The sequence below is a fragment of the Elephas maximus genome, chromosome 7 (assembly GCF_024166365.1).
Source record: "Elephas maximus indicus isolate mEleMax1 chromosome 7, mEleMax1 primary haplotype, whole genome shotgun sequence".
Classification (NCBI taxonomy): Eukaryota; Metazoa; Chordata; class Mammalia; order Proboscidea; family Elephantidae; genus Elephas; species Elephas maximus.
The window spans coordinates 43,947,841-43,971,497 of record NC_064825.1 but is presented as its reverse complement, the minus strand read 5'-3'; the positions used below and the strand labels follow the sequence as shown (position 1 = coordinate 43,971,497).

Here is a 23,657-nt window from a genome sequence, read left to right as displayed (position 1 = left end):
CATCATCTGCCATGGTCCATCTATTTTTTTGTAGGGGCCATAAAGGTGACTTGAGTAAGGATCTAATGAAGACCAACACTCATGCATCCTTTTAAGTCTATGATGATGGTGCTAATCTCTGCAATTCCTCCTTGGCTGCAATATTGCTTCTAATTTCCTACCTTGGCTTAATGGGGGTGCGGTGGGGTGGCTGGGTATATCAGGGGCTTCCACTTAGCCCTTTCCACTATACTCTTACTCCTCTAGTCAGGGAGCCAATACTAGAATTCTGATAGCTGCTAAATATATCTCTACCAATTACTGCTCTCAAAAACTAGGGGATTACCCTTAAGGTGGGGCTGCAGATGCACTGGGCCATTGTGAAATGCACTTGGGCCAGAAGCCCTTTTGTCACTTGGCCTGTATAATTCCCCACTTTAACCAGAAAACCATAATGGTGTTTTGGGTCCTTTGGTATCAGTGTCAATACATACTCCATATCCAACAATCCTTGTATATAAAGTCTTTTCTCCCCTATCCAACCTGTATTTTATCCCCTCAAAGTCCAATATCTTCAAGATCCATTCATACACATTTCTTTGGCTCCTGCTAGTACCTATCATTCACTACCACCCACTGCCATCAAGTAGATTCTGACTCATAGAGACCCTATAGCAACCTCATATATCAGCCAGGACCTGTAATTCCTTCCAGATCATGGAGAGAGAATTCCATCTTACGAAGTACCTGCCTCAGACAAGGCTTTTACTGTAGGCAAGGAGAGGCTGGCTTCTCCTGCCACGAGGGAAGGGACTGCTTCTGCTGGAATAGACAGTTTAGGAAAGTCTGAGGGTTCAAGATTCTAAGTTTTATCCACCAAAATGTCCCTATCTCAGGCCTTTGACTCCCATTATTATTAGGACCTTTCACTGACAGAGGAGCCTATTGAGGTTATCCATTTAGTATCCTTTGTCAACAGTGCTCTGCTGGGCAGGGGACCCAATAAATAAGACCCAGGTCTGTGAGATTCCATATCCTGTGCTCTAACCACTGGAAGATGGTATTGAATTGTTAAGATTATATGTTCTCGTGTCAGACTGTCAAATCCTGGATTTGTTGCCATGCCTACCTAAGTGGCTTCTGAAGCTATTTTGCCATTCCACTGGAGACAGACAAAAATGTGGTCAGTTATGTTTTTGAGTAGGATTTTCTCCAATACCCAGCATAGAGTCTATCACAGAAGAGATGTTCCATAGACATTTACTCAAGGAATAAATATATTCAAGACACTAATATAGGCACCATGTGTATTGCAAAGGTGATTGGTTATTGTTCCTGCCCTCAAGGAACTTACAGACAAGGAGAAACTGTCAGGTGCTTAAATCACCATGGTTTCAGGAGGAATGTCCTCAATGCTCCAATAGAGATACAAAATATCTTTAAACACAAAGACAAGGGAGAGAGTAAGTGAGTTGGAGGTATCCACTAAGGTTTTCTGGAGCGGTTAATGTTTGAGATGGTCTTAAAGAAAAGGTAAGCTTTTTAGGATGGAAGAAGGGGAGGAAGAGAATTCCAGGAAGGAGGAATAGCAGGAGCAAAAGCATAGAGGAAGGAAAGTTTGGGGTATGTTCAAGGAATGGCAAGTGTTGGGGTAAAACTGGAGAATAGGCTGTATCAGAAGGAGTAGAGGAAGGGCCAGGTGGTGTCAGATGCTGGAGGTCACTGAAATGAACATTTTGGGCTGCCTAGCATTATTTTCATGGTGACCCCATGTGTGCCAGAGTAGAACTATGCTCCATAAGATTTTCAATGGCTGATTTTTCAAAAGTAAATTGCCAGGTCTTTGTTCCAAGGTGCCTGTCTTAGTTATCTAGCACTGCTATAACAGAAACACCACAAATGGGTGACTAACAAACAGAAATTTATTTTCTCACAGTTTGGAGGCCAGAAGTCCAAATTCGGGGTGCTGGGTCTAGGGAAAGTCTTTCTCTTCCTGTCAGCTCTGGAGTAAGGTCCTTGTCTCTTCTGAACTTCTGCTGCTGGGCAATCTTCATGTGGCTTGGCATCTCTCTTCCCCCATCTCTCCTTGCTAGCTTGCATTTAATTTCTTTTATATCTCAAAAGAGATTGGCTGAAGATACACCCTACAGTAATCCTGCCTCATTAACATAACAAACAACCCCTTCCCAGATGGGATTATAACTACAGGCATAGAGGTTAGGATTTATAACACATATTTTGGGGGGACACAATTCAATTCATCACAGTACCTCTAGGCAGACTTGAACCTCCAACCTTTTGGTTAGCAGCCAATTGTGTTAGCCGTTTGTACCATTCAGGGACATGACACACATGAGGTCGCCGTGAACTGGAATCAACTCAAAGGCAACCAGTTTTATACTGGTTTAGCATTCATTCACCTACCAACAACAACAACAACAAAAACCTTGCCATCAAGTCGATTCTGACTCAGGGGAGCCCTATATGACAGACTAGAACTGCCCCATAGGGTTTCCAAGGCTGTAATATTTATGGGAGCAAATCACCAGGTCCTTCTCTGGTAGAGTGGCTGGTGGATTTAAACTGCTAACCTTTTGGTTAGCAACCGAGCACTTAACCACTGCATCACCAGGCCTCCTTTATTCACCTGCCACCAGTAATAACTCCTGATTTTCATTCAGAGATCTATCCCATCCTATTCTCAGTCCATATTGGTTGGGCAGAGCAGGCCCCACTCCAGCACACAATCTGGATCTAGACCAATCAGTGCTTGGCACACCCCTGAGAACAGTGACACATGTCCACATCAGACCAATCAGAGCCTCCAAGGCTCAATTTTTTTCTACAACTTTTGTCTGAGCTAAGGGAGAAGTATGTTCCCTTTTCCCTAAGTCCTGGCTGCTATAGCCACCATCTTGCCACCATCAGGGGAGAGTATGAACAAGAAGGGACCCCCCCCAGAATGGAAAGCAAAGCTGAGAGTTGGACGGAGAGAAACTGGTCTTCATAATACTATTTGAGGCACTGAATCTAGTCATGCTGAAATATGCATTTTCTCTGAACTTCTCTAGTACATGAGTCATTAAGCCCCCCAACGCCCTTCTGCCTTATTTATTTATTTCACTTAAGGCAGTTTGCGTATTGTTTTCTGTCACTTGCAACCAAAAGAGATTTGGCAAGCGTAGTCATGGTATTCAAGCTGGATTCAGAAGACGATGTGGAACAAGGAATATCATTGTTGACGTCAGACAGATCTTGGATGAAAGCAAGGAATACCAGAAATGTGTTTACCTGTGTTTTATTGATGATGCAAAGGCATTCAACTGTGTGGATCATAACAAATTATGAATAACATCGTGAAGAAAAGGTATTCCAGAACACTTCATTGTGCTCATGCTGAACCTGTACATAGACCAAGAGCCAGTCATTCAAAAAGAACAAGGAATATTGCATGGTTTAAAATTAGAAAAGGTGTAGGTCAGGGTTGTATCCTTTTAGCATACTTGTTCAATCTGTATGCTGAGCAAATAATTTGAGAAACCAGACTATATGAAGAATGCAGCATCAGGATTGGCGGAAGACTCATTAACAACCTGTGACATGCAAATGACACAACTATGCTTGCTGAAAATGAAGATGACTTGAAGTACTTACTGTTGAAGATCAAAACAAAAATCCTCACAACAGGACCAGTAAGCAACATCACGATAAATGGAGAAAATACTGAAGTTGTCAAGGATTTCATTTTACTTGGACCCACAATCAATGCTCATGGAAACAGAAGCCAAGATATCAAACAATGTATTACATTGGGCAAATCTTTAAAGTGTTGAAAAACAAAGATGTCACTTTGAAGACTAAGGTGTGCCTGACCCAAGCCATGATATGTTCAATCATGTCATGTGCATGTGAAACCTGGACAATGAATAAGGAGAGACTGAAGAATTTGAATTATGCTGTTGGCAAAGAATATTGAATATACAATGGATTGCCAGAAGAATGAACACATCTGTCTTGGAATAAGTACAGCCAGAATGCTCACTAAAACCAAAGATGGTGAGACTTTGTCTCACATACTTTGCATATGTTAGCAGGAGGGACCAGTCCCCGGACAAGGACGTCAGGCTTGGTAAAGTGAGGGTCAGCAGAAAAGAGGAAGGCCCTCAATGAGATGAATTGACACAGTGGCTGCCACAGTGGGGTCAAATACGGCAATGATTGTGAGGTTGGTGCAGGATTGGGCAGTGTTTTGCTCTGTTGTGCATAGGGTCACTATGAGTCAGAACTGGGTTGATGGCACTTAATAGCAACAACAACAGTCATGCTAGGAATTTTTATTTTCTCCTGTAAGTGATAGATTCAATGAAGGAATTCACCTGGGCTGGTGACATGAACCTATTTGGTTTTGTCAAGATCACTCAGCATCTGGTGGGGAGACAAATCCTTGGAAGCCAGATGGATTTAGATTGGAATCCTATCTGCATCATTGATTAACTCTGTGATCTCAGGAAGTTACTTACTTTCTTTAAGTGTTAGTTCTCTTAGCTATAAAATTAAGATACTTAGAGTTACCTCATATATGAAATATATGAAAAGCAGAATTTTACATAAAACAGAGCATAATGCTTGACACATAGTAGGAGCTCAGTTTATGTGAATCGGTGAGGAGGATTTTGCAACAGTTTAAAGGAATAGGGTTTGGTTTGGATAAGAATATATATTTTTTCCAAGCTGGATTCTCTTTAAATAATAAGTACATGGGATAAAAAATCAAACCCATCCAAACTGGTAATCAAGGAAAAGGTAGTCTCTCTCTTACTCGAGATCCTCAGGCCCCCTCCTCAGAAGTAATCACTATTGATAGTGTCCTACATATCTTTCCAGACTTTTGTATTTTGTTCTACACACACACACACACACATACATCCACACATCATTTTTTTACATCCGACTTTCTTTCCTGCTGCACCCTTTTTAACTTAACAGCATGTCTTAGAGCATAACAACGATTGTGAGGATGGCACACGACTGGGCTGTGTTTCGCTCTGTTGTACATAGGGTCACTATGAGTTGGAGCTGGCGTGAAAGCACCTAACAACGACAACGTGCCTTACAGGATGTTCCTTTTGACACATACAGATTTATTCCTTTTTTCAAATGGGTGCAAAGTGTTCCATTTGTTAAACTTGTTTATTTAACCAGTCCCCAACTGATGGTCATTTAGATTGCTAACCTTTGTGTTATTTTTTATGATAAATGACATAAGAGTAAACATCTTTGTACATATGTCTTTGCATAATGTACAATATCTTTAAGATAAATTTCTAGTACTGGAAGTGCTGCTTTAAAGGGTTTATACATTTGAAATATCAATAAATAATGCCAATGTGTCCCCCAAAGAGGACAAGTAGTGCATGAGAAGGCTTATGTCCCCCATCCCTGTTCCCTTCTATCCCTCTTCCCTCTCCATCAATGCTGCCAGCCTGAATTTAAACCTACTCTTTTCCATTAAAGTACCATAATACACATTTAAGAAAACAGGTATTATAACAATCTTCTCTCTGAGCAAAGAGCTACAGTTTTGTTTGGTTTTATCTTTCCGATAACAGATCTGGGTCTTCTGCTCCTCCCTGTATGCCCTAGCCTAAAGGTCTGGGGCAGCTGACCTGATCACAGGCCTCAATAAGAATAGCTTCTGGAAACGGGGCAAAAGAGTAGTCTAGATCCTGGGCTTGTGCCCTGCCTCACGATGAAAATGCAAACAAGCCCAGTTCTATAATAGAACATAGAAGTATTGTCGGGAAACCACAAATTGCTGACTTGCTCCTACAAACAATCGATATCCAGAAGCCGAGTCAAGGAATTCTAAAGATGCACCCTGCATGAAGGGCTGAGGAGGAGGGAAACAGGCTCTTTTGGAAAAGAACCCAGCTCTAGAAGCCCAGGCCGTACTTCCTAGAGAGACATGAGAGGCCCTGTGGCACCTTCACCACTCCCTCTGATGATCCTGGAAGATAATCTGAGAACCCTAGGCTGCCAGAGCTGAAGAGGACCTGGAAAATTATCCAGACTTAAGATAATTTAGTAAAGAGGCAGGGTTATTCCAAGAAACAAGTGCTCACTTCCAGTAGGACAGTGCAGTGGTTAGTGGCTACTCCTGGGTTCAAATACTGACTCAGTCACTTACCAGCTCTCTGAGCTCAGGCATGTAGCTTCACCCTTCTCAGCCTAAGTTTCCTCAACTACAGACTGGAGATAATAACAGCTAAATGGAATCATTTGTGTATGTAAATAACTCAGCATGGTGCCTGGATCTTAGTAAGGGCTGAGTTAATTATTATTATTATTGTTTTCAACTTAGGAGGGGGAACTAAGAGAAAGCTTCCTGGAGGAGGGGCCATTTGAGCCAGATCTTGAAGAATTGTGAATATTTGACATGTAGGAATGAATGAAGGGGATGAGTAAAGTTCCTTGGCTGAGCGAGCTTCATGTGCAAATGGCTCTCTTATATCTTCCTGGGTGTGAGCAGGAGGCATGCTAGGTCTCAGTGGTGAGCTAATGTGGAGACGAGGGTGGGTACAGACAGGGGGATCATCCCGCTATGGAACATGCCCTGGGGTCCCAGCCTGAATGGGATCTGAAATGGCACTGGCATCCAGGGCCAATCTGGAGGGTGGGGCAGGGCACAGTAGCAGGAATCTCTACGCAGTAGGAATTTTTTCCCTCATTAAGAGCTGCTTTTGAGGTGATTTGTCTCCTTGGGGTCTTGAGGATAATATGAGGAAGCCTGGATGACAGCACCGTAAATCATACTGGGGTCATGATTCTTACTGACTTAACAAGATTCAGCCCGATCATCTCCTGCTGAGCTCAATGGGGTATTGGTGTTGTTAGTTGCCGTTGAGTCGATTCCAACTCATGGCAACCCCAAGTGTGCAGAGTGGAGCTGCATCCTATAGGGTTTTCAAGGCTGTGACCTTTCAGAAGCAGATCTCCAGGCCTGTCTTCTGAGGCACCTCTGGGTGGGTTCGAACGGCCATCCTTTTGGTTAATAGTCATATGTTTAACCACTTGGGCCACCCAGGGACTCCCACTGGAGTATGTGTTGATCAAACTCTATGTCTCAAAAACCCTATCTTCCAGACTTCCATTGCAACACAACTCCCTCATATCCCATTGGTCAGGATGTAGTCACATGGCCACATACAGGTGCAAGGGAGGCTGGGAAATATCTTTCTTCTGGATAGCCAAATGCCTGGCTAAAACTAATGAGTTTCTATTACTGAAGGAAATAGAAAAAAAAAGATATTGAGAGACAACCTCTGCTATAATGGGTTTATCATCTTTTAGCTCCTGGTGATGCAGTGCTTAAAGTGAGTGACTGTTAACTGAAAGGTTGGCAGTTCGAAACCACCAGCAGCTCTGAGGGAGAAAGATGTGGCAGTCTGCTTCCATAGATATTTACAGCCTTGAAAACCCTAGGGGTCGCTACGAGTCAGAATCGACTCGATGGCAGTGGGTTTGGTTTTGGTTTATTCTAAAGGAATGGATATCTTAAGGCCAGAAGGTAAAGTCATATCATTGTGGAAGGACAAGTGTCTCTGTAGGGGGTGATGATTCTCTGTGACAATTGTGAAAGAATGGCTAAGTATCAGGGAGAAAAACACTGTGAAAGATATGTCTGAGACAGGCAAGTGAAAGACCAGCTGTCTCTCTGCGTCTCTTTCTGGGGGTTGGGACTCTAAGAGGTCTATATAGGCTGACTAGGACTTTTGGGTGAAAGAAGAAGATGGCATCTTATACACAGACAACACTGTATCCTCAGCACTAGATAAACAGTCAATACTCAGTGACCGAACTGAACGATTAACATGCTGTATAAAACCCTACATAATCTGGTTCCGTTATGCTTTTTTAACCTAGTCCCTTTAGCCTAGACTTAAGCTAGTTTCTAACCTAGGCTTTACCTACATGGAATAACAGTAATAGTGATAATTAACATTCTTCGAGTGTATGTGTCAGGCAGTGTTCTAAGTACTTTACGTGTATTAAGTCATCTAATACAGAACCCTATGAGGTGAGTAGAGTTATTATCCCCATTTGTCAGAGGGGAAATTGGCTCAGAGAGGTGAAGGCGATATGGGTAGCAAGTGGTGGAGCCAGGACTTGAAGCCAGGCAGTCTGGCCCCGACCCTTAACCATTCCCAGGCACCCCTCTCTAGTGCCTCTGTTTCAGAGTCTGCCTTGCTTGTCCAAGTCACTGAACCTTAATTTCTGACTCTGGCAAAAACTCTACTGTCCCTTTAAAGTCCAGTTCAAGTGTTATCTCCCTGGCCCTATCTGCCTCTCCAACCAGGGAAAGGAAGTTGTCCCTCTCGCCTCTTCGCTCCCTTTACTTGTGGCTCCCCACATTGGACTGGGAGCTCTCCAGAAGCAGGGACCAAACCTCACGTTTCTGTATCCCCTGCCCTCTGCACAGTGCCTGTATGTGGAAGGTCCTCTGTCAATGTTTGTTGAATTAGTGACTGACCCCGCTATTTCAGACCCTAAGAACAAGTCCAGAGAGTGTGTGAGAGAAAGAGCTAAGGCCGGATCCCGGGACTCCTGACTCCCCACCCCGCCCTCGTACGCACCACTCTGTCTGCGTGTGGAACATTTGGAAAAGGTCTTGTGCAACTTTGAGCCTTTCTTAGTTCTGTCACATGTCTCACCCCAAAGGGAACTTCTTTGAGAGGGATGGTGGGAGAGTGCATTTTGGCAAGTCTTGTCTGGGAGTCATGAGGCAACAGGGAAAAATAGACAATCCTGGGATATATTTTGCTGACCCAGTCCTAAAAAACAGCAGAACAAAACACTCCAAACTCAAGCTGGGGCCTTTGGCCAGCAGGGCACCAAGTCAACTTGGATAGAATTCTGCTAAATAGATCCTCCTTCCTTTTTCTTAAAATGGTGGAGGTTTTTGGAGAGGAAATGTTTTCTGGTTTGTCTGGACTTTCTTTAAGGCAAAGTAAAAACACAGAACAGTTCACAAAGCCCTGGAGGCTTCTAAACATTAACTCCACACACACACACCCATTGCCATTGAGCTGCTTCTGACTCTTACAGGGCAGAATAGAGCTGCCCCCCAGGGTTTCCGAGGAGCAGCTGGTGGATTCAAACTGCTGACCTTTTTGTTAGCTGCCAAGCTGTTAACCACTTCACCATCAGGGCTCCAAACAAGCTTCAGGCACATCTTTTCTTGCGCCACCTCACTGCCAAATGAGTCCACCATGTGTGTCCCAGGACCTGAAACTTCTCTACCTTCTGGTTAGAGGAACCTGAAGAAAGAGCAGACAACCATTAAGCCAATTGGAGAAATCAGAGAAATTATCAAGAAAACATTAAAATCTTTTTTATTAATTTTCAACTCCAGGCCCCTGTACAAAGATAGTAATGTGGAAGCGGTGAGAGCACAGGCTTTTGAGACAGCAGACTGGGGTTGGAATCCTGGTCCTACCACTTATCAGCTGTGTGACTTGGAGCAAGTTACTCACCCTCTCTGAACCTCAGTTCTTTCATCTATAGAAGTGGTAACAGTAACTATCTAATAAGGAGCCCTGGTAGCACAACATTTAAGCAGTTGGCTGCTGACTGAAAGGTTGGTGGTTGCTAACTGAAAGCAGCTCTGTGGGAGAAGGACCTGGTGATCTGCTTCCGTAAAGATTGCAGCTAAGAAAACCCTATGGGGCAGTTTTACTCTGTCATATGGAGTCACTATGAGTTGGAATTGACTCCATGGCGTACAACAACATCGCCTATCTCACAGGGTTGTTGTGAAGACTAAATGAAATAATGAAAGTGCCCAGTACAGTGACTGATACGTTTTGTTGTTGTGTGCTGTGGAGTTGATTCCGACTCACAGTGGTGACCTTGTGTGACAGAGTAGAAGTGCCTTGCAGGGTTTCCTAGGCTGTAATCTTTATGGAAACAGATCACCAGGTCTTTTCTCCAGTGGAACCTCTAGGTGGGCTCGAAAAACCGAACTTACAGTTAGCGGTCGAGCACTTAACCATAGTGCCCCCAGGCCTGATACATAATGAGTGCTTAATTGATATTAACTATTATTATTTGCATATGATGTCCTCTATGGCTGGATTGCCCTTCCTCACTTTGGGTGCCTAAAAATCTTCTCATCCTTCAATATCCATCATAAGGGTGTCTTCCTTGGTGAGGCATCTCTGACTAGACCTTGTTTCCCCTTCAAAGTGGTCCTTAGTTCTCTTGGCTCTCTCCCACCCATCTTACCTTTGCCCCTCTAACATAGTGCTGACCTCACTGTGTTGGAATCATTTGTTTACTTGCCTGTATCTCCTAATAGGCAATGCTAGCCAAGAGGGCAGGCTCAAGTCTATGTCCCCAGGGTAGAAATGACTTCTAAGTAAGGAGTCTGCATCCTTAGATTAGACAGTAGGAATTTGGGAAAAGAGGAGCCTTGTGGGGCTTAGGTCTGCACAACTCCAAGGAGCAGCAGTCATATCGTATTACATTATTTTGTGTGACTGGAGTGCCCTGGAGTTGTGCAGCTTGGTGGCTCTGGGCTTCTGCATTAGACAGACTTGGTGGCTCTGTCACTTTCTGGCTTTGTTCCCTTGGGCCATGATATCTACATGAACCTCAGAGTCTTCCCTTGTAAATGGGCCTTATGACAGTGGACTTTCCACATTGCTGTCAAGATTAAAGGCGATCATATAGGCAATTCTTACAGTGTCAGGCCGGCAGCAGTTGTTACATGTGTGCCACTGGATTTTTAATGACAGAGTTCATACCAGGGCTGAACATCACATAGTGGTTGCTTTCATGATGATTTCCAAAGTAGTGTGAAGAGGCAGAAAGAACAGTCCTCTAGGAGACAAGAACCCTGGGAACGAGTATGTGTGTGTTTTCTGTTCTTAGCCATACCACCCTGGTCCATCTTCTCTCTGTCCCTACGCCCATCCTGGTTTGATACCCCACATGTAGCTGAAGGAATCCAGGCAGAAGAGCCTCCAGGAACCCATCTAGGCAGCCAGGGTGCCCTGGTGCTGAGAAGCAGGAGCCCCTTGGGTAGTGACATTGCTTTGGGCTGGTATCACCTCCTCAGCAGTGAAGGTCATGGTCCAGAACATGGGCACAAATTCTGCCTCGGCCTCTTCCCAGTTGTTTCACTTCTCTGTGCCTCAGCTTTTTCACCTATAAAATGGGGATTGTAAATGGTTTCTCCCTCACAGGGCTCTGGTGAGGATTAACAGTGCTGATAAAAATAAGGCACTCAGAATGTTGCTGGCTCACGATAAATACTCAGTAAATGTTAGCCACCATTGTTGTCAGTCTTATACTCAGTAAAGGCCCTTTGCTAAGCACTGGGAAGGTGGTGGAGAGGAGCAGTCTAGACCACAGGAAGTTTACCAGGCCCTGCCACTGACCAGCTTTGTGGCTCTGGCCATTTTCCCTGTCTGTGAAATAATGGTGTTGGACCAGGGGATATGAGCTCACTGGGAAGTAAACCTTGAGGGTCTAAATAGCCCGGGGGAAACAGTACACAGATCAGCAGTGACATAAATCCTGGGCAGGTTATGCTGAATTTCATTTAATCTAAGACAATTTCAAGACACACCTTTAAGTTCCACTAAATAAGAATAAATGCTGTCCATTGTTAAGAGTCATCCTCATTTCAGAGACATTCAGAGTTGAAAAAAAATATATTTGCCTTAGAACTGATGAAAGACAGCATGTCCTGTTTCCTTTGCTTTGGCAGCAAGGATCTACTAATGGGGGAGCCAGCAGGGCCATTTGGCCTGGGGCCTCAGGTATTGGCTGCTGTTCAATGTCAGATTTATACAGGGAAGGAGGGTAAGGCATTATCTCAAATCAGGCTCATTATTTGCAGAACTAGCTAAATCCATGGTGGGGAACAGATCCAAAAAGCTGCTTAAGCTCCATTCAAGCTTTCGGTGGGCCTTGTAAAACGAGTCCACAGTTCCGAAGTCTGACAGACCTGGGCTCTGGTTCCAAAGCTGCTATTTACCAACCAAGAGATTGAAAGAATTAAGAAAGGCTCCAAAGTGCAAAGTGGGCTTTGCCAAGTGTTGCATGCACAGGGTAGTTTGCAGAAGAGAGGGCTAGGAGTTGGGAGCTGGGAGTCGGGTTCTCGGGGTCCAGTCTTTGCTCTTCACTTACTGGCTGTGCAACTGGGACCAGTCCCTATGCCTTTCTGGACCTGTTTCCTCGTGGGTAAAATAGTGGAGTTCAGTCAGTATTCAACACACATGGATTGAGGGCATTCCCCTGGATGCACTGTGCTGAGAATTGAGGATAGAGAGTCTAAGATGTGGCCGCTGCTTCAGGGGAGCGCTCAGTTCGGCAAGGAGAGCAATGTGTAAGGGCAGCAAAGAGGAGGGAGCCAAGCACTTTTCATGCATTTTCTTATTTAATCCTCACAACCACCATATGAGGTAGGTAACACAGGCATTTTTATCCCCACTTCAAAGAGGAAGTCATTGAGACCGAGAAAGATGTTGGTACTTGCCAAGGTCAAATGGCAGTAAGAGCAGAGCCAGGATTTGGACCCGTCTCCTTGACTCAAAGCCAGTCCCCTTTCCTCTTCATCTTTGGTCAGTCATAAGCTTCCTTTTAGCATAATATTCTCAGGTTCAGTGCCAAAAAAAGAGCCAATGGATGTTACATTCTGACAGTCCTCTGAGGGCTCCTCTCTCTATTTTAGCAGCCAAATAAGAGAGAACCTCTCTAAGCTCAGGAATGATGGTGGGGAGGGGAGGAGGGATGGTCGCTTGTCTAACATGGCTTTTCCTCAAAGCAGGTGGGGAGTACTACATTCTGGTGAAGTGAGCCTCCCCCTCACAAAAGCGTTCTGACTATATTTATGGGAATGTCCACGGTGCCATTTGAGTGACTCAACTTTGCCTGGTGGTCTTATCCCCAGCAGCACTTAATGAGGTCCAGCGTTTCACACTGGTAAATACAGAAATCACGGGACTGCTCTGTCACTGAGCATTAAGTTCACAGGTTCATGTCATAGGACCAGAGGGTGGAAGGAGACACCAGGGGCCAGTCCATCCCTAAACCCCCAAGACAGCCCCATCAAGAGATTTTCTAATCTCTGCTTGCACATCTTCAGGGTTACAGAGCTCACTCCTTCTATCCAGCTCTGAAGAGGCTTCTAGCTGGCAGAGTTGAACTCTACCTGCATTTTGCCAATGAAACTTTTGGGCCTAGGACAGTAAAGTGATTTGCCCAAAGTCACCTGGAAAATCAGTGGAAAACTCTGAATCAGAGTCTACACACTTGGAAACTTGATTCTGTCCCTGACCTCATAGTTGAGTGGGAAAAATCCTGAAGAACTTGGACTTGGTTCTTGCCCTAACTTCCTCACTTAATTTTAATTGTTGCTGTTGTGGTTAGCTACCATCAAGTTGGCCCCTGACTCATGGTGACCTGTTGTGATCCATAAGGTTTTTTCTTTTTTAAAATACTATTTTATTGTGTTTTCAGTGAAACAGCAGTTTAAGTTCTCATTTAACAATTTCTACACAAGTTGTTCAGTGACATTGGTTACATTCTTCACAATGTGTGGATATTCTCATTATTTCTGTTCTGGTTGGTCTGTTTCCATTAATCTAATTTTCCTGCCCCCTTACATTCTCATCTTTGTTTTAAAGTAATCACTGACTGTGGTCTCATATAGGTGATTTTCTAAAGGATCACAGTACTTACGGGTGATATTTTTAGAGCCAATTTGTTATTTAGCTACAAGGTGATCTCAGGGATTAGTTTCAGTTAAAAGTTTGAAGAGTATCTCAGGGCAATAGTCTCAGGGAGTCCTCCAGTCTCAACCAGTCCAGTAGGTCTGGATTTTGTTTTGTTTTTAGGATTTTGAGGCTCTGTTCCACATTTTTCTCCCACTCTATCAGGGCCCATCTATTGTGGCCCTGATTAGAATAGTCACAGTGGTAGCCAGGATGATCCATAGAGTTTTCATTGGCTGATTTTTTGTAAGTAGATTGCCTGGCCTTTCTTCCTAGTCCATCGTTGTCTGCAAGCTCTGCTAAAACCTGTTCAGCATCACAGTAAAATGCAAGCCCCCACTGACAGACAGGTGGTGGCTGCACTTGAGGTACACTGGCCGGGACTCAAACCTGGATCTCCGGCATGGAAGGTGAGAATTTAGTAAATATTGGAAGGGTTTTTTTTTTTGTTTACTATATGCCAGTCACTGTACTTACATGCACTGTGATCACAGGCAAGTCATTTCACTTCCCTGAACCTCAGTTTTCTCATCTATGGAAAAAAGCACCTCCTGCACTGCTTCCACAGCCGTACTGTGAGGACTAAATGAGAAAAAGGAGGTAAGGTGCTTTGTAAAGTGTCAAGTGGTGTGTACACTAAGGGATCATTGCTAAAGCTGGCCATCCTACCTTTGTGGTCTACTCCACCTGGAGCAGACCTCTACCTTGGCACTGTCCACCATGTTGGGATCTGTTCACCTGTCTCTCTTTCCCACCAGACTCCCCTGCTGAGGGAGGAACTGTGTAGAATTTATCTTTGAATTCCCAGAGCCCATCCCTGGACCTGGTATATGGTAGGTACTTCATAGACTTTGTGAATAAACAGAACATAGATGGGGACTGATTTTCACCCCAGGTTAATGCCAACCAGAAGTGCACTGGAAGACCAGAGGAGGAAGGACCCAGTGAGAAGGCAGGTGGAGGGTGAGAAGGAGTTCCTGTGGACGGACATGGTTTGGGTCACTGGAGAGAAGAGTGTGGGACATGGCAAACAGTAGAAATGGCTTGGACAAGGGTCAGGAGATGGAAATACATATGGAATGAAGGAAAAGGTAGAAAATAATAATTTCAAATACTTAGCACTTACCACGATCTGGGCATAGATACGGTTTAAAACCACTGTATGAGGTGGGTACTATTATCTCCACTTTACAGGTGAGGAAACAGAGAGGCTAAGTAACTTGCTTGCTCAAGGTCACATAGCCATTAAGTGACAAAGCTGGAATTTGAATCCAGGCAGTCTGACTCCAAGAATCTGTGCGATTAAAGTAGTTTGAAGCCTGTATGTAAAAAGCTGGGGACTTTGGACTTTGTCCTGTGCTACAGAAAAGAGTTTGAGCAAGACTTTTGAGCAAGAAGGAGTCTGAATGAGAAAGATCATGGGGATAAAAATGTCTTCATAGGTGGCATGGATCCCTAAAACATGTATTGAGCACCTCTGTATGCTACGCACTGGTGATACAAAGAGTAGGACAGAGCCCCTGCCCTCACTAGTTCACGGCTAGGTGGTGGGGGGCTGGAGCTGGCTCACTCTGGCTCCTCAGAGACCGCTGCATGCCTGTCTTCTCAGCTCATCAGTGACATCACATTGGTAGCTTGAAATCCACCATGGTCATAATATTTACACCATGGAAGTTGGCCAATGCTACAAATCAGGGCTTTCCCTTAGAGAGCCTGTTGTTAAATACTTACTAGCATAACGCTGCCTGTGAACAACTGCAACATGATGATAAAAACCCTCAACAGGTAGAGGGTGGCACAAAGGGAGTAGTGATTACGTCTGCTTAGTAGAGCCAAGGAGAAAGGCCTATTCAGAATGTTGAAAAAGGAGCAGATGCTTGCTATGAAGGCAAAGCTGACAAAGGGCAGCTCAGGCAGAGGGGTGGGATGGCACAGTATATTCTATGGTTTCCATGGAAGGAAACCGTGGATATGAAGGAGCTTGGCAACCTAAAAGGTGCCAAACAAAAGGATGTTTATTAAGCAAATCTAATATGGGGTTTATAAAGTGGGCTAATTGGGGTTGGGGAGGGAGTATCCATGTTACAACACATTAACCTTTGTTCTTTAACTGGCAAGATCCCTAGAGGATTTCCAATGTGGCTCAACTGGGCCTTTACCCAACTCCTCAGTGAAAGGGAAACCAGGCTCAGGGAGAGATCTGGCATAAGGATGAGAATGGGCTAGAACACTCAAGAGCTGCCAGATAACTGGGAAATGTTGACAAGGGCTTTGAAATGCCCTGTTTATTTGTGGGGGAGGGCAGGGACCTGCTGGGACATGGGACCAGGGGAGAGTGCAGCGAGGGTGAGGCTGAGCATGCACTTCTTGCCCTAAGAGCCAGAGCCGGAACTGCATTATCCATTATCCTTTGGTGTTGGGTGGGGTCCTGGGTATTTTGAATTATTCAGTAATCCTGTGCCTCCCACAGGTTGACTTTTCTCCTCCAGACCCCCTTTGGTCTCTCTGCCCCAGACTGTCTCCACAGTTCTGCTTGGTGCCACACTGTCCTGAAGGTTCTGAAGGAGACTGAGGTCATCTGGGTTTTCTTGGCAGACAGAGCTGCCAGAGCCAGGACCCTGCAGGGTCTGGAAATGAGCCCTGGTCCCTCTGTTTGATGGGCCTGTTATCAAGGTTGTTTTGCTCTGCGAGATGATTACGGGGCCTCATTTCCCTGCCAGCTGCCCCCGTTAACTCTTAGCCCGCTGGGACACAGGCAGACAAGCAGGTGGTCGGTGTGAAGAAGCTACAGCTCAGGAAAGGGATGGGTGGGTGCTCTGGCCACAGGAGCCAAGAAGTTCGTCCAAAATTGACCTTGGTCAAGCCCCCGCCCCCCACCAGAATTCTGTTTTAGGAGTAATTTGCAAAAGAAAGCCGGAAGTTTGGGGTGAACAAAGGGCAAGTACACAAGCCCCGTGTTATAGACTGCAGAACTCTGAGATAAGCCCTGTAGCCACATCCTGGGCCGCCACGCTGTGTGGAGGGCACCGAGGCATGGACCAGGGGGACTGCCCCAGGCCTCCGGTGACCAGGCCCAGCCCTGTACAGGGAGCTCTGGCCCAAAGGCAGGACGACAGGATCACACACTTGATCTTTTATAACAAAGTGCTCTCAGTGGTCTTGAGGGTATGAGGTCACAAGGAGCAGTGTCTGAGGTGACCAAGATTACAGACCCTGTATCTGGGAGGCGGCCACTGCGATGGGCCTCATGAAGTGGTCACACCAAAGTGCGTTCTGTGTTCCCTTGAGCACCCTTGCTGGCAGTCTCTCTGCAAGCCTGGGGCCATACCCTGGGCAGGAACAGAGCTACCAGCCGATGTATGCTTGGAATGAGCCCTTTATTTGGGACAAAGCTCTTAGGATTGCAAAAGGATAAACTGAGTCCCATGGAGGTCACTGTCGGGTCTCACTCAGGGCGGTGAGGTGCTGACAGGAGGAAGGACATCTCTCTCGCTGTTCACATTCACCTGGCCACTGTAATGGCACTGCCTGCACACCTAGCATCCCCTTGTATTGCAGATGGCTTAACTCACCTAAGTTAGATGTGTGTGTGATATGATTACCCTAAACATACCACCTGTCGCTACCCCTGTGTTGTGGCTGCACGTGAATGCTTCCCCTTCCTGGAATCGCCCTCTGCTGCCTGGCTTTCAGGCCTCTCTGCTCTTGTTCCTTCCCATGTCCACGGCGCCCTCCTTAGCTTGTTGTCAAAACCCAATCTCCCCTCAAATCCCCAGCTCAGCCATCCATAAAGCCCTTTCTGAGAATTGAGCTCTCTTTCCTTAAGTTCCCACAGCACTTTGTGTGAACCCCTATGCTCTTTCCACAGACAGATCTTATTTCTGGCTGTTCTTACCTTTCGGGCCACATACCCAGTGCTCCATAAAGGCTTGTTAACTTACACTCTCTGGGATTCCTAGTCCACGCACAGTAGTCCTTCCTTACTACCTCCTGAAAGAATAGGCTTTTATTGAGCTACTATGTGCCAGGCCCTGGTGGCGCAGTGGTTAAGCACTTGGCTGCTAATGGAAATGCTGGAAGTTCAAACCCACCCGGCTCCACTGGAGAAAAGACCCGGCAATCTGATCCCATTAAGATTGGTTGCTGTTGTTAAGTACTGTTGAGTCAATTCTGACTCATAGTGACCCCATGTGACAGAGCAGAACTGCCCAATAAGGTTTGATAGGCTGTGATCTTTACAGGGGCAGTTTGCCAGGTCTTTTCTTCCAAGGAACTGCTGAGCTGGCCTGAACCATCAACCTTTGGTTAGCAGCCCAGCGCTTAACCTTTGCACCAAAACCTAAAAACTAAACCCGTTGCTGCTGAATCGATTCCGACTTAATAGTGACCCCACAGAACAGAGCAGAACTGTCCCATAGGGTTTCCAAGGAGCAGCTGGTAGATTTGAACTGCATACTTTCTGGTTGGCAGCCAACCTCTTAACTACTGCACCACCAGGGCTCCACCTTTGTGGCACTGGACGGTAAAGATTTATAGCCTAGAAAACCCTATAAAAATCAAGAAGACCAAACCCTTGCCATCAATTCCAGCTCATAGTGAGGCTACGTAAGGCAGGTCTACTTTGTCACATGGGGTTGCTATGAGTCAAAATTGACTCACTGGCACCCAATAACAATGTACCAGTCCCTGGCTAGGAATTTTCACACACACTGATTTGTGTAACACTGGGAGGTAGTGATTGCTATTTGATGAGAAAACAGAGAGGCTCAGCAACTTGTCCAAGGTTAAATAGCAAATGATGGAGCCAAATCAAGGTCAAGGTTTCTTCCTTTATGTTGAGTTGGCCACCCACTCATGGAGAACCCATGCAGGATTGGACCGTTGTGATCCACAGATTTTCATTGGCTGATTTTTTGAAAGTAGATCACCAGGCCTTTCTTCTAGCCCATCTTAATCTGGAAGCTGTGCTAAAACCTGTCCAACATTACAGAAACACATAAGCTTCCAGTGACAGATGGGTGGTGGCTGTGCTTGATGCGCATTGGCCAGCAACTGAACCCAGGTCTCCCACGTGGAAGGCGAAAATTCGACCACTGAACCGCCACTGCCCCCTTTTAAGCAGACACAAAGCTTATCATTTATACTGCATTCTCACATACATTATTTCATTTGATCCTCACAACAGCCCTGTGAGGTAGGTAGGGTTATATATTATTGTAATGCATTTCACAGATGAAGAAACTGAGGTGACTCAGTGAAGTGGATGACTTGCATAAAGTCACCCAGCACATTAGTGGCTTCACAGGTCCTGTACTTCCTCTAAAGTCAAGCTGCTTGAATTAGAAAGCACCAAAAAGGTGGAGAAAGAGAAGCTTTACAGAGAGAAAAAAGGGCAGCTGTGATGGACGAAGTTTCTTTTCCAAGCTCTGCTTGGTCGTGGTAATGGATTCTGCTGTATGGACTAAACTGGGTTCTTCTAAGGGGCTTCCCTGAGTACTGTCAGCCTGGTGGCCTGGGACAACTGTCACATAGACCTTTGGATCCCACTGAACTGGGAAAAGGCCTTCATTGCCTAACAGACCCATCCTTGCCCAAGGCCCCGCATAAAATCTCTCCACTCAAAGGGTATAACTGTGGTAAACCCCTTGCTTGGCCCATCTCCTGTGGACATGTGTGTCACTAGGCTTCCTTGGCTTTGTCTGAGGGCCCCTGCTCAGTGGGCAAGACTCCAGGCACTCCCAAGGTCATATGTGCTCCAGGATAAATCATAGTGTGCAGTTTTGAGGCCTACACTGCTCAGCATCCTCTGGGAAGTGGTGGGTTAGGATTTTGCTTGCCCATGGGTCAATTATCTTCAGATACAGTACTGCAGGGGAAGGCCACCTCCTTCAGAGCAGTGTCTTAGGGGCTGCACACTTACTCTAAGGGTACCATATTGTTCAGACCACTCCTGGGCTCCTTGCTGCATACTGCCCTCCAAGACCCTGGTCTCCCTCCTCTGGATCTCCTCAGGGGCATCAAATCTTCATCCTCCGACAGAAAATGACCAAAGGGTATGTGAAGCCAAGGCTGGTGAGATAGAGGGGTGAAATGGGGGTCATGAGCAAGGCGGAGCCATAACAAAATGGGGTTGACTTACAGGGGATGGAAGGGAGCTAACTTGGTTCTGAAGACACATCCCAAAGGGGAAGCCTAATTCTGAGTAGTAATATTTTCAGAACAAGTGTCTGGCTTCAAGGTGACTATTTTGAAATAGAAGACACACATTTGGGTATGAGGGAAGGCTTGGAACCAAGACCAGCAAATGGAAGTGGCAGGAGGGCAGATTTTGTTTCAATACAGAAGAACTTTATAACATGCAAGTGCTGTCCAACCATGGCAGGGGCTGCCCTGGGGATGGCGAACTTCCTATCAGGAGGCATGTGAGCAGGAACAGGTGATTGCTTGGGAGGCACTCAGGAAGGGGTGCTCACCCCCAAATCGTGCCCATCAGTGTGCTGGGGACTGGGGAGGACTAAGTGACTTTTGAATTATTTTCCAACCCTGAGATTCCATAATATATTTGTTAAAAATGACCTGTTTCAATCATACCTCACATTTTTTGGGAAAGATTAAAAAAAAAACCAGGTAACAGGCCAGATTATGAAGTGCCTTTCACCACTGACTCCAGATACTTTCAAATCCTTGCGTGAACAGCAGCCCATTTCTGATGCCAGAAATCCCCAAATGCCTAGATTTGGCCCAGTTAAGGGGGACAGCCCCACCTTCTGAACACTGCCTGGTGCTTCGCCCTCCAAGCCATGTCACAGCTCAGATTTCTCCTGGCGGGTACCATGGGCATGACCCTGAGAATGCATTTCCAAGGAATCAAACATGGTCATCTCCTAGGCAAAAAAGTCCAGGGCCCTGGACGCATCCCAGGGATGGAGGAGCAGGCGTGATGGGAATCTCTGGGTACTTTGTGTCCTGGAAAACTGAAGTGAGCCTCTTGTTCTCACTACATTCCTTCTGCCAGGGACCCTTTTTACAGATGGGTAAGTGAGGCACTGGCTAATGGTCCAGAGAGAGATGGAAACCATGAAAAAACTACTGCTCCCCTGCCTCAGTGAGAGCCCTCTTGTGGCCTCCCTTGTATGTCAGCTGCCTCTTCACTGTCATGATAAACTATTCATCTCCAGCTTAAAACAGCAAGAAGAAGGTTTTTCTGTTCAGAGGACATGTGAATTCCAAAAGGTAGGCTACATCAGAGGGAATCAAGTCCTGCTATGTGATTAATACGTATTAGTATAGTACCCTGCCTTACACCACTGGAGAGACTCTTTCCAAGATCTTGGCTGACATGGTACTTCTTGGGACCCCACCCTTCCAATGTTGCTAGAGTCCTTTTACCTGTATCGTATTAATCGAATAATCTTATTGTTCATAAAATCCAGGGCATGTGGGTGAGAAGAATCAATGCAGAAGCCATCACTCAGGGCAATTTTCAGCACCTCCTCCACAAAGACCTGGAAGCTGTTGATCTGCTTGTTGGCAGGTACCACCCATAGCCTTTTGAGGTTCTGCTTGGTGTACTCCTCTTCTGGCAGGCCCTCCACATTGGCCACCCAGTCCAGAGTCAGGTGGTTGGGATCCTGCAAGTGACTGGTGATGGAGGAGAGATTGCCATTGGAGCAGTAGAAAAGCTTGGAGCCAAGGAGCTTGAGGAAGAGGCAAGAGGTGCTGAAGATGTTGGCGTTGAAGACCTCCATGCTGGAGGAGGAGAGGCTGTAGATCTGGGGTGCCTCACGCACAGTGAAGTGGACCGTCTGCACACGCTGGTTCAGTGTGATGTTGAGCATGGCATTCTTCTCTGCCTTGGAGAGCTCCACTTCCTTCTCCTGCAGGGCCTCAATCAGGGGCTGCACCTGGTAGAAGTCGGCTTCCCTGCGGAGCAGGCCCATCTCCTGGAAGTCCTCAGGCAAGTCCAGATGGGAGGTCCGCAGGAAGTTGAGGATATAGCGGAACACTTTGCCATCCCGGTCAATGAAGCAGTTACCCTGGCTGTCCCTCTTAGTGGGCATCTTCCCACTGAACATGGCACCCAGCATGGAGTCAGGGAAGCTGGTTAGGGTTGCCAGGGAGGTTGTGTAGAGCTTGCCCCCGACGTTCAGCGTGATGGGGTTGGACATGGCAGGAGGCTGGGGTGCTGGGAAGTAGTCCTAAAGAGGAAGGAAAGTGAGGAATGACCATTACCCAGCCATGTCTGGGCAGTCACAGTTCTGAACTCCTTATTGTAAATCAAGCCTATTCTCCTTGGGGTTGAAATCCTGAATACTTGATGAATGAATGGATGGGTGATAATTGCCACACTGTCTAAAGCATATCAGATTCACTAAGGAGTTAAGAAAAAAAAATCCAATAAACAAAAGCAAAAAATGAAGCCTCGGTCCTACCCACCCGCAGAGATTCTGTTTAATTGGTCTGGAATGTGGCCCCAGCATTGGTGTATTTTAACAGCTCCCTTGGTGATTCTAAATATTCAGTTAGAACAGAAAACCACTGGTCTAAAGGAAGAAAGACAGTGTGCCTGGGTTGAGTGCTAGGTTACAAGCCTTTACATCCATTTGTGTATTTGTAATACATCAGTTTTTTCCTATAGACAATACCATCACCCATGCCTGTTATGCAGACAAGGAAGACTGTACCAGGTTTCATCCCCCGGGCTCTAAGAGGTGAAGTGCCTTGCCGGCATTCAAACCCAAGTCCTTTGATACAGAGGGAAAATGCAGAACAAATACTGGTACACTCTGAGTACTTTTAGGATTTGTATCAATGTGCCTGTATCAATGTTGTCTCTGCATTTAATTATCTTCCTATCAAAGAATTTCCAGTGAATGACTGTGAACAGTGATGTTTCCATCTAGCTACCAGGCCCACAATGGTCACTCAGTCCTCTGCACTCCAGATGACAATCCTCTCTGGATTCTCACTCCTTCCACACCAACCTGCCTTGCCATGAACATACTCTTGACTCTTGGTGGCCTGCCCTTCTTTGTCACGGCAGCACCCCCAACCTTCTCAAGCCTGCTAGGAGGTTGGTGTAAATGTGGAACTCTGCCATTTTCCTGAGGGCTCTTTGCCCTCTCTTAAACACACCCCCACACTGAGCTCACAGCCTCAGCACCTAGGGCTGGTGAGTCTCCTTCAACTTAAGTCTTGGGTTCTAATGTCCTTTATTTCTTGTTTACTATTATTACATATATATATTTTTTGTGGCAAGATATGTATATTTATATAAAACATGCCATTTCAATCACTTTTATGTGTACAATTCAGTGACATTAACATCAACCATCACCACTACTCATTTCCAAAATTTTTCATCATCCTTATCAGAAATTCAGGGCCCCTTAAACAATAATTTCCCCTTCCCCCTCTCACTGGCCCCTGGTAACCACTAATAAACTTTGGTCCCTATTTAAAAAAAGAAAAAAAACAAACAAACCCATTACTGTTGAGTCGATTCCAACTCATAGTGACCCTACAGGACACAGTAGAACTGCCCCCAGAGTTTCCAAGAAGTACCTGGTGGATTTGAACTACTGACCTTTTGGTTAGCAGCCGTAGCTCTTAACCACTATGCCACCAGGGTTTCCTTGGTCCCTATGCATTTGCCTCTTCTAGATATTTCATATAAGTGGGACCATACAATATTTGTCCTTTTGTGTCTGACTTATCTCACTCAGTGTACTGTTTCTAAGGTTTATCAATGTCACAGCATGGATCAAAACTTCATGTCTCTTTATGGCTGATGTAATTTCTCTTTAAGGTTCTAGAAAGTAGGGGATATACCCTCTCAGCTTCCAACATGATACTTTTCCCAGAGCTGATCTGTAGAATGGATTCAGCAACTGTTCC

The 23,657-nt window shown here is 45.6% G+C and overlaps 1 protein-coding gene across 3 annotated transcripts in view; it reads right to left on the bottom strand.

The window, feature by feature from the left end:
* Window positions 1-5,317: 5,317 nt before the first annotated feature.
* KCTD21 (potassium channel tetramerization domain containing 21) overlaps window positions 5,318-23,657 on the bottom strand; it is a 33,428-nt gene continuing 15,088 nt past the window's right edge. The window contains exons 2-3 of one of the 3 annotated variants that reach the window (XM_049889707.1): window positions 21,150-21,958; window positions 5,318-9,296 (exon numbers count right to left, since the gene is read on the bottom strand). In XM_049889707.1, the coding sequence (XP_049745664.1) occupies window positions 9,287-9,296; window positions 21,150-21,928 (789 nt within the window). In that variant the 5' untranslated portion in view covers window positions 21,929-21,958 and the 3' untranslated portion in view covers window positions 5,318-9,286. Of the gene's footprint in view, window positions 9,297-17,800; window positions 21,959-23,657 lie in introns of those variants that run through there. The other 2 variants (XM_049889706.1, XM_049889709.1) reach the window with 2 other exon arrangements.